We start from the raw sequence: 17,294 nt of genomic DNA on the forward strand, positions 1-17,294 counted from the left end.
CAAAATAAATGCCCAGTCTTTGGAAGCGGTAACATCCGTCAAGTATCTGGGTGTGACTGTTCGAAATGATCTCAAATGGAACGATCAGGTTACACAAGTAACGGGTAAAGCGAACTCTAGATTGCGGTTTATTGGTAGAATTCTGAAGCGATGCAGTCCTTCAACAAAGGAAATTGCTTACAATACTTTAGTTCGTCCAGTCTTAGAGTGTTGTTCGTCTGTATAATTCAAGAGATTGAGAAGGTCCAAAGAAGAGCTGTGAGATTCGTGACTAGTAATTTTACCCATCGCGAAATCGTTACAAATCTCAGAGAAAGTCTTAATTGGGACACACTTTGAGATAGACAACGCGCTAAACGGAAAGGGCTGCTCACTAAATTCCAAAATCCGATCTTCGCCGAGGATGTAGAGCATATATTATTACAACCAGATTTAAAATCGCGCAGTGATCACCATTCAAAGATAAGGGAAATTAGAGTTCGTACTGAAGCGTTCAGACAGTCGTTTTTCCCTCGCGCGATCCGCGAGTGGAACAGAGGGGGAGGGGGGGGGGGAAATATGAGGAGGAGGAGGATATTAGTGTTTAACGTCCCGTCGACAACGAGGTCATTAGAGACGGAGCGCAAGCTCGGGTGAGGAAAGGATGGGGAAGGAAATCGGCCGTGCCCTTTCAAAGGAACCATCCCGGCATTGGCCTGAAGCGATTTAGGGAAATCACGGAAAACCTAAATCAGGATGGCCGGAGACGGGGGGAAATATGACTTTGGAGCGAATAGTGCCGTCCTCCACACACTGCTTGGTGGCTAGCGGAGTATATATGTAGATGTAGACTTCGGGAGGAGTGTCGTTTTAATGTTGCAATGTTTTGGAGAGGAACTGCAATGTTACTCCTGGCGTCCTGGTGTGGGAAGCCATCGTCTACTTTAGATAACTGCTGGTAGTGATTGATTGAACTCTAACAGTACAACATCAAGGTATGTCACGGACATCCTGTGTCCTCATGCGACAGTATCATGGTGCTATGTTGCAAAAGGACAGTGCTCGTCTACACAGGACACATGTCTCTATGAACTCGATTGGTTCAAATGGCTCTGAGCACTATGGGACCATCTGAGGTCATCGGTCCCCTAGAACTTAGAACTACTTAAACCTAACTAACCTAAGGACATCACACACTGCCCGAGGCAGGATTCGAACCTGCGACTGTACCGGTCAAGCGGATCCAGACTGTAGCGCCTAGAACCGCTCGGCCACTTCGGCCGGCTCTCTAAGAACTGTCTGCATGATGTTGAGATACTCATGTGGCCAGTAAAATGCCCAGGTTTTGCACCGATAGAACTACTGTGGGACCAGTTCGGACATCTGCTCGGTCCCAGATCAAGTATCCCGGATGTCCAAGACCAGTTACAACAGTTGTGGGCCAGTTTGGTCCCGGAGTGGATACAACCACTTTATGACGCCCTTCCCATCCGAATCAGTGAATGTATCCAGGCGAGAAGGGGTAAAATTGTGTTCTGATAAATGGTCTCGTACTACCTAGCTCTTTGTCAATTTTATTCGTTTTTGCAGTCACCAAAGTAGCAAACCATGAAGTTTCATTTCCTTTCCTCTTCCCATTCTGTCGGATAACTTTTTTTTGTCATACGTTGTATTTAGAGCCAGCACACAATTATCGTATGAAGGCTGATCATCTGCAGGTCACTCTGAATTATGTTACAAGATTCTAACAATATCACGTCCTTGCATTCAACAGCAGCGTTTGTAAATGCAACAACCATAGGTCCATAGACATTACGCGCCAGACCATTCGTTTACAGAGTAACACTTTTTTGTGTATGGTAAATCAAATACATACAGATAACGCTGAAAAGACTCGAAAAATTACGTGCCTTTTTTCTCACACAAACCAATATGTAAAGACTTATCGCTACTTTTCTATATTTCACAAACGATAAGTCAGTACACAATAAAGCTATACAGTTCTTACGTAAAATGGTCACATTACATTGGTTTCGTGAAGCTGATTTTCCTAGACTAAGCACATTGCTCGAAAAATGCAATTAAAGTTCCAGTAATGAACGAAGCGAAGCATTGTGCGTCCTCCGGGCTTCACAGGCAGACTGACTTGGCGACTATTATCAAAGAATGTGGCGTAGTTTCCCTTGTCTGAATCTGCCGTGTATTGCCTACCAGGGAATCTCCCTCACAGTTGCTTGTTTCGATATCTGCATAAGATCGTTCTATAAAAGAAAAATTTTGATCTGAATTACTGAATAAACAGTTGGCCAAGCAAATGAATTTTAGTTTGCAAATTCTCTGTAGTTTATGCAGGAATTGTCAGTGTACTCATCGAGAAATTACATCACGAACAATACTGGCTGTAACACATTAGCTACAGCTACACCATACGCCATCTCCAGTTATGGTTCAAATGACTCTGAGCACTATGCGACTTAACATCTGATGTCATCAGTCCCCTAGAACTTAGAACTACTTAAACCTAAGGACACCACACACATCCATGTCCGAGGCAGGATTCAAACCTGCGACAGTAGCGGTCGCGCGGTTCCAGACTGAAGCGCATAGAACCGCTCTGCCACAACGGCTGGCTTCTCCAGTTGTGGTGATGTCTTCTAACTAAAGCTGCGTTCACACATGTGCGCCTTGCGGCTAGTTGCCATGTGGCTGTACCTTGCCCCCACACGGAAGTATAGGCTTCCACTTGAGGAAGAGGTACTGAATTGCGTGCATATGAAGTAACTCTCAGTTGTGTGACTGGATTCTTAGTTTCCTCTCAGGGAGGTCGCAGTTCGTAGTTATAGATGGTAAATCATCGAGTAGAACAGAAGTGATACCTGCGTTCTGCAAGGTAGTGTCATAGGCCCTGTGCTGTTCGTGATTTACATAAATGATCTAGGTGATAATCTGAGCAGCCCCCTTAGATTGTTTCCAGATGACGCTGTAATTTACCGTCTAGTAAAATCATCAGACGATCAATTCCAATTAGAAAATGGTCTAGAGAGAATTTCTGTATGGTGTGAAATGTGGCAATTGGTAGTAAACAAAGAAAAGTGCGAGGTCATCCACATGGGTACTAAAAGAAATTCGATAAATTTTGGGTATACGATAAATCGCACAAATCTAAGGGCTGTCAATTCGACTAAATACCTAGGAATTACAATTATGACCAACTTAAATTCTAAAGACCACAGAGATAATATTGTGGGGAAGGCGAAACAAATACTGCGCTTTGTTGGCAGAACACTTAGAAGATGCGACAAACCCACTAAAGAGACAGACGACATTACACTTGTACGTCCTCTGCTGGAATACTGCTGCGTGGTATGGGATCCTTACCAGGTAGGATTGACGGAGGACATCGAAAAAGTGCAAAGAAAGGCAACTAGTTTCGTGTTGTCACGCAATAGGCGTGAGAGTGTCACTGATATGATACGCGAGTTGGGGTAGCAGTCACTGAAACAAAGGCGCTTTTATTTGCGGTGAGATCTATTTACGATATTTCAATCACCAACTTTTTCTTCCGAATGCGAAAATATTTTGTTGACACCCACCTACGTAGGGAGAAATGATCATCATAATAAAATAAGAGAAATCAGAGCTCGAACGGAAAGATTTAGGTGTTCCTTTTTCCCACGCGCCATTCGAGAGTGGAATGGTAGAGAAGTATGAAAATGGTTCGATGAACCCTCTGCCAGGCACTTAAGTGTGAATTGCAGAGTAACCATGTAGATGTAGATTCAGATGTAGATTACACGTTTGCCTATACTTGCGTGTGGGACAAGCACAGTCGCACGGCAGCTAGCCGCATAGGCTACAGGTATAAATGCATCTTAAGAAAGACACAGAAAGCTCTAGAACGAAATTTCCACTCTGCAGCATAGTGTGCGCTGATATGAAACTCCCTGACAGATTAAAGGTTTCTGTCGGACTGGGACAGTAACTCGGGGCCTTATCCTTTCGCGGGCAAATGCTCTGCCGCCTGAGCTAACCAAGCAAGCCTCATGATGTCACTTCACAGCTTTACTTAAGGGGTGTACTTACTCTCCTATCTTCCAAACTTCACAGAAGATCTCCTGTTTTGCAGGCGGACCACGAAGTAGACGAAATGGAGGATTTCCGCTGCCTTAGAACAAAAGAAGACATGAGGACATGACGGAAGAAGCAAGGAGGAATGAAGCATGGACTAAGAGGAAAATGAAAAATAATATCCTTGCAGCTGAGATATGGTAAATTTCTAACATTAGATGGTCTGACAAGATGAGCAATGAGGTTGTTCCCCGAGAAGAATCAACGAGGAAAGTAGCAGGCTACGTGACAAAGTGCAATGAGAAGAGAGGTACTAGAGAGACCAGTAGAGGTAACAACTGTGAGGGTAGACATAGATATGACAACATCCTGCTAATACCTGAGGACGTTGAGTGGAAATGCTACCTTGGGGTGAACAGGTTGGCACAGGAGACGAAGTCAAAAGGCTGAGGATCCTCCCAAAATTCGTCTTTCGTGAGATTTAAAACTCCCGATAACGGTCTGGCCCAGTTTTTAGTAGGTCTCCACACAGTACAGTCCGTCCATATTAAAATCGGCACGTGCGTTGCAGCTAAGGAGACTATCCTGCCAATCCAGGCATCAGCTTCCTCTCGTACTCACGGGCTGTTGCGGCACGGGCTAGTAAAGGGGTGGTAAGTCTCGTTCAAATTGCCTCAAGCAAACACAAGTCATGCCAGAGAAAGAGGTCAAGGCAGGAAGCGAGCCAGTCGGTCGCAAGTGAAACACATTACGACACCGTATGCCGAGGAGGATACGAATTCAGTAGACTGCGACAAAAAACCAAAGAAGAGAGACAAGCATATTCGTTAGCTCGTGAGATGTTGCAAGAGACTGACACCAGTTAATAGACTGTTAAGTGAATATAGCAGAATAAGAGGAGACATGCGGTTATTACGAATCGATTCTCGCGTCATAGCCCCCCAGCTCGTGACTTCTTAAGGCTTCTTGCATTGTTTCATCGCATGTTAAGCAGGCTATACTGCTGTTCCTACAGCTGCCTATGTGTTTTCTTCCTTCTCTTTTCTGAACTGTCGTCTTGGTGTCACTAGTGAGGTCTTCTTCTTCTTTGCTGCTGGTGCGTAGTCGCTACTGGGGCAGCAGTTCCGGCTATCGTGTGGTCGGTCGCCAGTGGATTTGGTTCCCAAGTCCTCGCATCATAGCCTCACGTTAGCTCCCTTTAAATACTCCACCTCTGCAGCTCTCGTCGTGAGTTGATCATTGGGATTGATGGCATTCACAGTAATAGCACACTCGATTCCGTGATTGCAATACTGCAGTGAGTCTATGTCTTAGATGCTCCAGCACAGTCTACGAACTAGCCGAAGATGTACTCTAGATAGTAGCCTTCACCTCATGAACTTCATGCTGCTTGTCGCCTGCCATCTACGATGAAGAAAGTGATTGTTTTCAGACAACGCCACATCGCAGAGTGCTGCCTGTACTAGATGGCAATTCAGAAGCCAGCAACAAGACAGCTTCGGGTCCACGTTCATGTTCAACACACAGGCACCTTCTGGTGCTGACACCCTTCCAGGGGCAGGGAGGAGATCAACCGAAGACGCGAATACCAACACCAGGTACATCGTGCATGAGTCATCAAGTGTCATCGTAGAATTTGAACTGAGTAGATCTCAGCAGCCCATCCGAGACAACTTCGCGCTTCGGCAACGGCAGCGCCTGCTCTCTGGCAGTCAGCTGGGGGCCCACTCACGCTGACATCTTCTCCTGGGCGTGCAAGCACTGAGCTAACTCGACAGGTGTCAGTTGGAATCCAACACGTTGCTGAATTAGCAACAGCTGAGGTTTGTTCGGAGAACGATGACTTGTAAACACTGAGAATAAAATACTGAACTCTAATAATATTATACAGCTATCCTGACTCCACGCAGGAGCGCCTCCGCTCGTCCCTCTGTAAGACATAAGCAAGCATAGCTTCTGGTTCAGTCACTCTGATTATGATCAAACAAGTAACAGAAACAAAACAGAAATCGGAAGATTAGAAAGCTACTTAAACAGGAGAAGAAAGACGGGCAAGTAGCGTTGAAATATACAAGAAAATGAAAGCGAGTGAGAAAGAGAGATTTCGTCAGATGATGATACGGCAGTAATAGATGTGCAGATCCAGCCTATTGCCATCTTAAGCACTTTGAACAAAGAAGACTCATTGGGAGACGGGAGCATTATACGACCCGCCAGGATAGCCGAGAGCGCTAACGCGCTGCTTCCTGGACTCGGGTAGGCGCGCCGGCCCCGGGTCAAATCCGCTCGGCGGATTAACGACGAGGACCGGTGTGCCGGCCAGCCTGGATGTGGTTTTAGGCGGTTTTCCACATCCCGCTAGGTGAATACCGGGCTGGTCCCCACGTTCCGCCTCAGTTACACGACTCGCCGACATCTGAACACATTCGCACTATTCCATGAATTCCACTAGACGCAGACATCTGGGGTACACTGATACCGTCCCGGGGGGTACGGGTTAGCGGCAGGAAAGGCATCCGGCCACCGCTTCATCCTAACCTTGCCACATCCGTTCCTAACAACGCCGACCCTGCGGCAGTTAGGGACATGGCACCAGTGAAAGAAAAAACGAAAGAAAGACGGGAGCATTATATATCAGTCAAGTTGCGCAGTTAGTGGTGACGAGATGCTCTCAGTGTAGGGAGCAGAGCAGTCGCGAGACCTTCCCGAAGGACTACACCAAAAGAAGCTCGTGCCACTGTTCGGCTGGCTCATATGAGCAGCCGGATGACAACTGAAATCCGGACGGAGTAGACAACGTGTTACCAAGAACCATCGGGAACAGATTGTTGAAAGCCTACTAGGGATCTCGTTGCAATTCGTTGTTTTAAAGTCACGTCGTATCATAGATAACAGAGAGTTTGAAAGTTGTAGAGGGAAACTGACCTGGGACACTGAATGGCATTATGTGGTGTTCTTTGATGAGTCTCGCTTCTGGTTATTGTGGCAAGATCGACACTAATGTGTCCGTGGATGATCTGGTAAAGGTCACAGGAAGCAACGATTCTCTCTGAGAGAAGTGCATCAGGCTTGTCAACTGTCAAAAATAATCAGCTTGTATAGTGTAATAAGAGATTTGCTCGTCGCATTTCTTAAATACAGCCAGAAATATTTGCTAAACACTTCATGCAGTGCTACCACATAGTGGTCGCCAACCTTCTGTCCAGGAAGAGACCCATAAATGATCACTGCGAGAAGTTATAATAGATTCGTTGCGTGGTTTAATAATTCCCCAACGTAACATCTGGTTTATTTCTTTCGTAACAGCGGATCTCTTTGCCCGTAGTATGCAGTATAACAGCAGACTGGTTGGCAGGGTACAACTTCTAGTTAGACTTCAGGCCTTTCTTAAAAATGTCGCTGTATTTGTTCAGGACACCATGCAGATAGGCTCACTAATGTTCACTAGCATGACTCGATTCATATACTTCATTCTCAATGTCTATTATTCTATCACTGAAACTGCAAGTGTCTAAGGTGTTAACAAGAAGACCTGGGTCGGAACTGGCCTTGGCCTCACCTCTAAGGTACGGTAACCTAATCGTAAAACTAATGTTCCCAAAGAATAGTCGATCACTGCGTACTTCCCTGCAAGATAATCGACATCTAGGATGCAGTCAGTCACCTGGACAATACAGAAGGTGCGACACACTATTGGTTTCTTCACTACTGCTTCAAGACAGGTCTACAGCTTAACATCTTGGCTTCGTGTGCCTGAGACACCTAGGATTCCATATGTGCTAACAGACAATTTTGGCATCTTCTTGAGTTCAGAAATTATTCTGAACAGGGTTGTAGAGATAAATGTTATCTTAGCCCTTTTATAAATAAGTACCACTGTATCAATTCTTTCAGTTTCAACGGCGATAATTCAATGTTTCTCTGTAGGTTATAAGTTTGGAGGGCTTTCAAGGATAGCTTGTAATTCATCCCGCATGTCCACGCCATCATTTTAGCACATGTGGACATTAAGATCTGCACCTCTCAAACCCCCTTCGACCAGCATACTGGGGATAATCTGTCTGGTCAGAATTAGGCATTACCATTACTTGATTTACGTGAGTTCAGTGCATCATTATTACCATTATTATGCCACTTTCCATGAGTGTTTTCAGGCATCAGTGGAGCCTGCAACTCTCGTGAATTCTCATGCAAGCATAGCCCATTCTGTTTGTTCATGTGACCCCAGTTGTTATTGAAAAACAATTGTTCTTGTTGCTATCCCTGTTTTCCACTAGCAGATTGACGTTATCGATTGTGGATATAAATTCGTGCACTTTATCATCAGAAACAGTCACTGATTTTTCCTGGATTTTGAAGGGGAGTTTTCCCTTTAACGTTTTTAATACATCAGCGGGTGCAAACTCTTCACGCTAGTACTTTGTATTATTTAAATATCTTTCGACGTAAGCACACAGAATTAAACACATCTTTACATAATGCTTCTTAATGTTCTTTTGACCAGTACTTCGAAAAAATGCTTTGTTGAAGTCATCATAAGGTGAGTATCTCGTAGAGTTTCCCTGCGTGTATCCGGTCATGAACTTAATTTTCTGTGTGTCATTCTAGCTATTAGGAATGACACCTCAAAATGATTTTACGAAGACGATATGATGGCTCTCTCATTATCCCAGTGAAAATGCATAAATTTCTATTGTCTGGACTTATTTTCCTCCATGAAATAGGCACCTCCCTCCCCCTCCCTCCGGACGTTGCTTTTGTTTCATTAGGAGCACACATATTGCCTTGTTATCTCTGTTGATGTGGCCACCTACACTAGATTAATCGAAAATAGACTCACCGTCTTTTAATAATTTCAAGCTATTTTTTAATTCTGTTATTTCGTGGTTCACTAATTTCATTTCACGACCAAGATTATTCATTTGATCGGTGTGGCTGACAATAAAGTTTTTTAATCACCTTTACATGACCTCGGAAATGCATAACCCATGTCTCGTAGATGATTTTGGAGTGCTGTAATGATTTTGCTTTTAATACGTTCGCTTTGATCGCGGAAAATATATGGGTTCCTTTCTTTACCTTTTTGTGCAGACTAATTGGACATTTATTTGCGTAGTGAGGAATCTTGCTCATCAATCTTACTTTCAACGTGCTTTTCTATCTCGTCGGAAATGTTGTTCGCTCAGCAAGACAGTTATTTAACGGTTTCGTTAATTGTAGCTTCCTCACTATTTAAGCAGGTTTGCTCAGCTATGAGTAGGTAAGTCTTTTGTAGTTCTGACTCTGTTGTGTTCATGTGTTCCACAACTGAATCTATTGTGTTGACTTTTTCTGAAATTGAATCTATTCTACTGACTTTTTCTGTAATTCGGTTTTGTTTTCGCTCATACAGGTTTGTTCTTTGCCCATGCTGGTTTATTCTGTTGAAGTGTTGTTGAAAATGCCTAGAGTTGGTTCATTTTTCCGTAGGTAATCTGCACAGTTGTACCATCACACAAAGCTTCAGATTCGGTAACTGACGATTCATCATCCACCCTACACGTAATACGACTATGTATTCCATGTTAAAATCAATGTATGACACATGTCAAAAAATTGAAATAATCACTTTACTGTGTATCACAAACTTACTTAGGGTAACTACAATTAAGCTGGGGCTCATAGGCTAATTGTGTACAACAATGGCTGACCAAATTATGGAAACAATTTCCTAGTGTTCTGTCGAAAAATGGAACATATAAAACACAAAACACTATCAAAACTACCTACATTTACTAAAAAATTCAAATTGCTTCTACAAATTACAGGTATTTCTATTTCTCAGTTTCATTGTAATGCAACCTCAACAGCTATGTCTTAGTAGACAATTTCCTACTACAAATTTCAAGATATGAATAAAAAAAAGAATGCAACTTGCTCTTTGTAGACAGTCAAGTTTATTTTTTTATTTTTAGCTTGTCGACGTGGATGTTTGTTCCTCTTATCCTGGGCCGTATCAGTAAAGTCCATGTAACAATATGTGCGAACTGAATTAGTTATTTTTGACAAATAACAAAATTTCTATATTAGTTCAGTTACGATTGGCAGATCCTGCCATGGTCATCAATATTATAACATCCATCAGTCGTGAGTTTACAATTGTTTATCAGTTCAAAGCTCACAAATACTTTTGATTTAGCGTCATACAAATGTTTTAGTAATTAACTATGTTGATGACTTCATGGGACAGGAAATGTTATAAAATATTTCATTCATACTTCGGTGCTCTGTAAGCAGGATTGTGGGAACATGAAAATCCCTTGTGATTAGTAAAACACAGAAGACACAAAAGTAGCCTTGTTTATTCATGTTCGAGCATAGTATTATTTCTCCAAGCTTGTACCCTTTATATATTTCTTCGTAAAATTATTCAAAACAACTACGCCACGCTAGTTACACCACATGTAATTGCAGATATCAGTTAACGGCGGACATCATTACAAAAATCGTCTGTTTCTTACTGCTGATGAACATGGACTGGTATTGTCTCCGCTTTCGAAACGAGGGAGACAAAAGAAAATGCAGAGTGTAATGTAAATCTTTACCCTAGTTCATGGTAGTTGATAAGATCGGTTCAATATTACGTAGCAATATGAGTTTTTATTACGCTGGAGGTACAAAATGAAACTGAGATACTACATTTCTAACGTTTTGGAGAGACATAGCAGTGTTCAAATGGTTCAAATGGCTCTGAGCGCTATGGGACTTAACTTCTGAGGTCATCAGTCCCCTAGAACTTAGAACTACTTAAACCTAACCAACCTAAGGACATCACACACATCCATGCCCGAGGCAGGATTCAAACCTGCGACGGTATCGGTCGCGCGGTTCCAGATTGTAGGGCCTAGAACCGCTCGGCCACTCTGGCCGGCTTAGCAGTGTTACTTCTGGTGCTATGGTCTGGGGACCCAACGGGTATGAGTTGTGAATAAGTCATCGCTGATAGTGATTGAGGGAATTATGAGACAACAGTCCGTCACGGACACCCCACATGCTCATATGTTACCTCTCATTCGAAAAAGTCATAGGGCCATTTTTCAACAGAACAACGCTTATTCACACTTGGCACTTGACTATGTGATCTGTCGGCGTGATACTGAGGTACTCCCGTGGCCAGCAAGATTCCCAGATCTGCCTCCAATACAATATCTGTAGGACGGCGTACCCTCTCAGTCTGTGAAGTTTCACTTCGTTCTTGCTTCCCTTCTGATTTCTCTACTTTTTTTTTTCAGGCAATATATATCATTCATCCTTGCAGTTCTGCCAGAAGAAAATTGAACCACTACTCATAGAATTTCATGTTTAATGGAACATTTTGAAACAGAGTTCTACATTTCTGCTTTTGCTCTTTTTTTGTCATAGCACTGCCTGACACACAGTGGTTACCGTCACGACTGGAGCCCAGGATGGACTCATCCACCGGAGCTGCGCCCCTGATGGGCGCGGTGGACTACGCCGTGTTCGCTGGCATGCTGGGAGTGAGCGCCGCCATCGGCGTCTACTACGGCTTCTGCGCGCCAGCTGCCAATGTCGAGGAGTACCTCATGGGAGGCCGCTCCATGAGCACCATTCCGATATCCATGTCTCTAATTTCCAGGTGAGTGCGCTGCTCCTTTCTGCAGTTTCTATGTGACCATTGCTTACGCTGGAGAGTCGAGCCCATCATCATCCATATCTACGAGGAGCGTTCAATAAATAATGCAACAAATTTTTTTTCTGTGGCTATTTTGAATTAAAAAGTCGGGAATTTGTTGTGGGACATCGTGAAGTATTACCACTTCAGCCACTGTAGTTTCATGAAGTTCTGGAGGGTGCCTATACGTAACCTTCAAAATGGCGTCTGCAACAGAGGTGCGTTCCAGTGAGAGAGCTGCCATTGAGTTTCTTGCGTCGCATTGCCAGAACGTTCCCCCCGATAGCTGAGTGGTCAGCGTGACGGATTGACGTCCTACGAGACCGGTTTCGATTCCCGGCTGGGTCGGGGATTTTCTCCACTCAGGGACTGGGTGTTGTGTTGTCTTTATCATCATTTCATCCCAATCCGGAGCGCAGGTCGCCCAATGTGGCGTCGAATGTAATAAGACCTGCACCAAAGCGGACGGACCTGCCCCGCAAGGGGCCTTCCGGCCAATGACGCAAAACTCTCATTTCCATTTCCTTTACCAGAACATCGCAGATATTCATAGGCACTTGCAGAATATCTGCGGAGATCTGGCAGTGAACCAATACATGGTGAGTTGAAACTTCGTGGCAGATTAAAACTGTGTACCAGACCGAGGCTCTAACTCGAGACCTATAGCGGGCAATGCTCTGCCATCTGAGCTACCCAAGCACGACTCATGACATTTCGTCACAGCTTCAATTCTGCCAGTAACTCGTCTCCTACCTCCAAAACTTCACGGAAGCTGTCCTGCAGACCCTGCAGAACTAACACTCCTGGAAGAAAGGATATTGTGGAGACGTGGCTTACCCACAGCCGGGGAGTGTTTCCAGAATGAAATTTTCACTCTGCAGCGCAGTGTGCGCTGATGTACCTGACACGTTTCAGCTCACACTCCGCTGCAGAGTGAAGGTGTCATTCTGGAAACGTAGTGCGTTGCTGGGAGAGGCGTCTGTCATCATCGCAACAAGGTCACGCAAACCTGTCCGATCTCCCTTAAGGCGACCAGTCGCACACAGCTCTGGCTCGAGCAGTGTTGGAACGCGCAGACACTGCCATTTGAGGTCAAACACCACGTTGCTCAGCTGGAGGTCTTCGTTGGTAGCGCTGACACACTCGTCCACCAACTGGGGAATTCATAGATGTGTGCCCAAGGGCAGCGTAACAGAAAGACTTTAAAGAGAAACGAAGGACCATTTTTGCAGAGTTTCTTGCGCGTTACGAGGATGATCATGATAATTCTTTGTCAGACATCGTCAGAGGTGATGAAAAATGGATTGTGCTACCCTCAGAAACGAAGAAACGACTTCAGCGTGTTCGTCGACACAAAAATGCAAACGAACTTCCCCCTCTCCATGATAACGCAAGGCCTCACACAAGTCTACCCACCCAAGAGCAGCGCACAAAACTTCGTTGGACTATTCTTCTTCTTCCACCCTACAGCCCGTAACTCACACCTTCCGACTTCCATCTGTTCAGCCCAATGACGGACGCATTCCACCAGGAAGCAGTACATGGGTGTTGGGGAGGTTGCTGATGCAGCAAGACACTAGCTCCGTCAGCCAGTAGAGTAGTATCATGCAGGCACACAGGCCCTTCCAGTAAGATGGTGTACGGCTGTCTCGTTTAGACGAGATTATGTCGAAAAAGTAGATTTTGTAGTCTCGTGTACTGGAATCCAGTAAGACAAACGTGCATCCACATAAAAAGTGTTGCATTACTTATTGAACGCTTCTCAGACATTTACAGCTAGATGATAACTTTGCAACTGGCACTTAGTTGTTTGGAAGAGGCCGCATAGGACAACTTTCAAACTACACTACTGGCTATTAAAATTGCTACACCACGATGATGACGTGCTGCAGACGCGAAATTTGACAGACAGGAAGAAGATGCTGTGATATGCAAATGATTAGCTTTTCAGAGCATTCACACAAGATTGGTGACACCTACAACGTGCTAACATGAGGAAAGTTTCCAACCGATTTCTCATACACAAACAGCAGTTGACCAGCGTTGCCTGGTGAAACGTTGTTGTGATGCCTCGTGTAAGGAGGAGAAATGCGTACCATGACGTTTCCGAGTTTGATAAAGTTCGGATTGTAGCCTAACGCGATTGCGGTTTATTGTATCGTGACATTGCTGCTCGCGTTGGTCGAGATTCAATACGGAACGCCGTGCTGGATCCCAACGGCCTCGTTATCACTAGCAGTCGAGATGACAGACATCTTATCCGCATGGCTGTAACGGATCCTGCAGCCACGTCTCGATCCCGGAGTCAACATATAGGGACGTTTGCAAGACAACAATCATCTGCACGAACAGTTCGACGACGTATGCAGCACCATGGACTATCAGCTCGGAGACCATGGCTGCGGTTACCCTTGACGCTGCATCACAGACAGGAGAGCCTGCGATGCTGTACTCAACGACGAACCTGGGTGCACGAATGGCAAAACGTCATTTTTTTCGGATGAATCCAGGTTCTGTTTACAGCATCATGATGGTCGCATCCGTGTTTGGCGACATCGCGGTGAACGCACATTGGAAGCGTGTATTCGTCATGGCCATACTGGCGTATCACCCGGCGTGATGGTATGTGGTGCTATTGGTTACACGTCACGGTCACCTCTTGTTCGCATTGAAGGCACTTTGAACAGTGGACGTTACATTTCAGATGTGTTACGACCCGTGGCTCTTCCCTTCATTCGATCCCTGCGAAACGCAGGCCGAGGTGGCCGAGCGCTTCTAGGCGCTACAGTCTGGAACCGCGCGACCGCTACGGTCGCAGGTTCGAATCCTGCCTCGGGCATGGATGTGTGTGAAGTCCTTAGGTTAGTTAGGTTTAAGTAGTTCTAAGTTCTAGGGGACTGATGACCTTAGAAGTTAAGTCCCATAGTGCTCAGAGCCATTTGAACCATTTTGAACCCTGCGAAACCATACATTTCAGTAGGATAATGCACTACCGCATGTTGCAGGTCCTGTACGGGCCTTTCTGGATACAGAAAATGTTCGACTGCTGCCCTGGCCAGTACCTGTACTCGCCATCCAAGCTCTTTTTGACTCAATGCCCAGGCGTATCGAGGCCGTTATTACGGCTAGAGTTGATTGTTATGGGTACTGATTTCTCAGGATCTATGCACTCAAATTGCGTGAAAATGTAATCACATATCAGTTCTAGTATAATATATTTGTCCAACGAATACCCGTTTATCATCTTCAATTCTTCTTCTCTTGTAGCAATTTTAATGGCCAGTAGTGTACGTCCGTACAGTGCTTGGGGAAAAGGAACTCCTAAAATTTTCCTTCTAAGTCCCGATTTCCCTGATCATGATAGTCATTCCTCCCTATGTAGGTGGAAGTGGACAAAATATTTTAGAATTCATTGGAGAAAGGTTTTTTTTGTTTTTTGTTTTTTTTTACATCTTCTGTCCTGTCAATAAAACGCAATACTTATTTCGCCCAACCCACATTTTCTGGGCGATGGTTGCAGTTCAAACGGAAGTCCGCCTGCTTAGCTGAGTGGTAACGTTGCCTCCCATGCAGCGGGCCGGGATTAAATTCCCGGCCAGGTCGGAGATTTTCTCCGATCGTGGACTGGGTGTTGTCTTGTCCTCATCATCATTTCGTCCTCATCATCGGCACCCAAGTCGCTCAGTGTGGTGCCGACTGAAATAAGACTTCCACTTGGCGGCCGAACCCCATTGGGACCTCCAGGCATACAATGCCACACGATCATTTCATTTCATTTTCAGTTCAAGTGGTTCGTTTTTGTAACCCTCCAGGTATTTAGGTGAAGCGGCACTTTTTGAATTTTTGTGATTAATCGTGTAACTTAAAGTTCACAGAACTTTTTAGTACTCATGTGAAGGACCTCACACTTCTTATTCTTCAGGATCAACTCCTATTTTTCGCAGTTATCAGTTCTTTTCTAAATCATTTCGTAATTTTAATCCTTTGATGACTTCCCTCAGCTGTAAAAGACAGCATCATTTGTAAAAAAATCTTAGAAGACATCTCAGATTGTTACCTAAATCGTTCATATAGGTTGTGAACAGCAGAAAGCCTATTGCACTTCCCTGTTGAACCACAGACATAATTTAGGATTCGCTAGATGACCTCCTGTCAACTACTAAGCGCTGTAGAACTAGACATACTATCCCTATTATTGTTGTACACTTGATAGACATGTGGGAAAGTTTGGTAGCCAATGAACGGAGTGTCGAAAGAGATGACCTTCACTTGTAAATCAAAAGAATTTCGAAACTTTGAACTACTGCGGCGATTTACATTAACTACTCAAACCAAAAGAAGTGCTTGGAGTGGATAAACATTAGGAAGCACCAAAAGCACAACACATTACTACGTCCATTACGGTGCAAGGAAACCTTTGGCATTCAAAACAACTTCAGTCGTCTCGGAATTGTTAAGTACAGGTACTGTACAGTTTTCTAGGGCAACTTACACCATTCTTCCTGCAAAATAATGACAAGTTCAGATAAGTATGATTGAGGTGGATAGCGATCCCGCACTGTTATTTCCAAGTAGATCACAAATATTCAATATGGCTGCGATCTGGTGACTTTGGTAGCCAGAGGAGATGAGACAATTCATCCTCGTGTTCACAAAACCAGTCCTGGACGATGCGAGGTGTCTCAGCAGGGGTCTCGTCGTCTTGGAACCACCACTATATCATGGGATGGACGTGATTAGTCAAAATGGTCGTGTAATTCTCGGCAGTAATACTACCTTGGTAGTCCCCATGGCGCCAGAAGAACAAAGCGATGTGGCTGCCCAAATCATCATCGAGACTCCGCTATGTTTGATTCTTCGAACGTTAACGGGGACATAAGTTGTAAAAAGTCTGGAAAAATACTCATCCGATCAAATGACTTTCTTCCCTCTTTCTCCATGGTTTAGGTTCTGTGGCTTCGGCTGTATGTTTTCCTGTTTTGGGCATTTGCGTCACTGATGAGTGATTGTGGAATTCCAGCTCGGCCTGCACTTCCATGCTTATGGAGCTCCCATCGTGTTGTTTTGCTACTGACAGCGTCCACGAGTGCGACATTTAGTTTTGTGGGCGGCATCCTCTTATTTTTCGTCACAATCCTCTTTAATGTTCGTCTGTCACATTCACTCAACACCCTATTTCGTCCGCGCTGTGACGGAGAGGATGATGTTTTTCCACTTTCCTTGATCTGTATCTTTGATACAGTACTCCTTGAAACGCCAAACACTTCGACTACTTTGTTACGGAAGCACCCATCACAGGAGCACCAACACTTTGCTCACATTCAGGTTCATTTAGCTCCGACATAATTAACCAATAGCTCCACAGTACACTGTTCTGACCACGACTGAAGCTTGCAAACGTATTGAGGAAATTTCACTGATGCCGTCAAATGGAAAAGATCAACAAAAAGAATGTCTCTGAGCACTATGGGACTCAACATCTTAGGTCATAAGTCCCCTAGAACTTAGAACTATTTAAACCTAACTAACCTAAGGACATCACACACATCCATGCCCGAGGCAGGATTCGAACTTG

The 17,294-nt window shown here is 44.5% G+C and overlaps 1 protein-coding gene across 1 annotated transcript in view; it reads left to right on the forward strand.

Moving 5' to 3' along the window:
• Positions 1-17,294, forward strand: part of LOC126092004 (sodium-coupled monocarboxylate transporter 1-like) — a 191,880-nt gene that overhangs the window by 41,464 nt on the left and 133,122 nt on the right. The window contains exon 2 of the mRNA XM_049907380.1: positions 11,449-11,683. Within this exon, the coding sequence (XP_049763337.1) occupies positions 11,493-11,683 (191 nt within the window). The 5' untranslated portion in view covers positions 11,449-11,492. The remainder of the gene's footprint in view (positions 1-11,448; positions 11,684-17,294) is intronic.

This window comes from Schistocerca cancellata, chromosome 7 (assembly GCF_023864275.1).
Source record: "Schistocerca cancellata isolate TAMUIC-IGC-003103 chromosome 7, iqSchCanc2.1, whole genome shotgun sequence".
NCBI classification, from domain to species: Eukaryota; Metazoa; Arthropoda; class Insecta; order Orthoptera; family Acrididae; genus Schistocerca; species Schistocerca cancellata.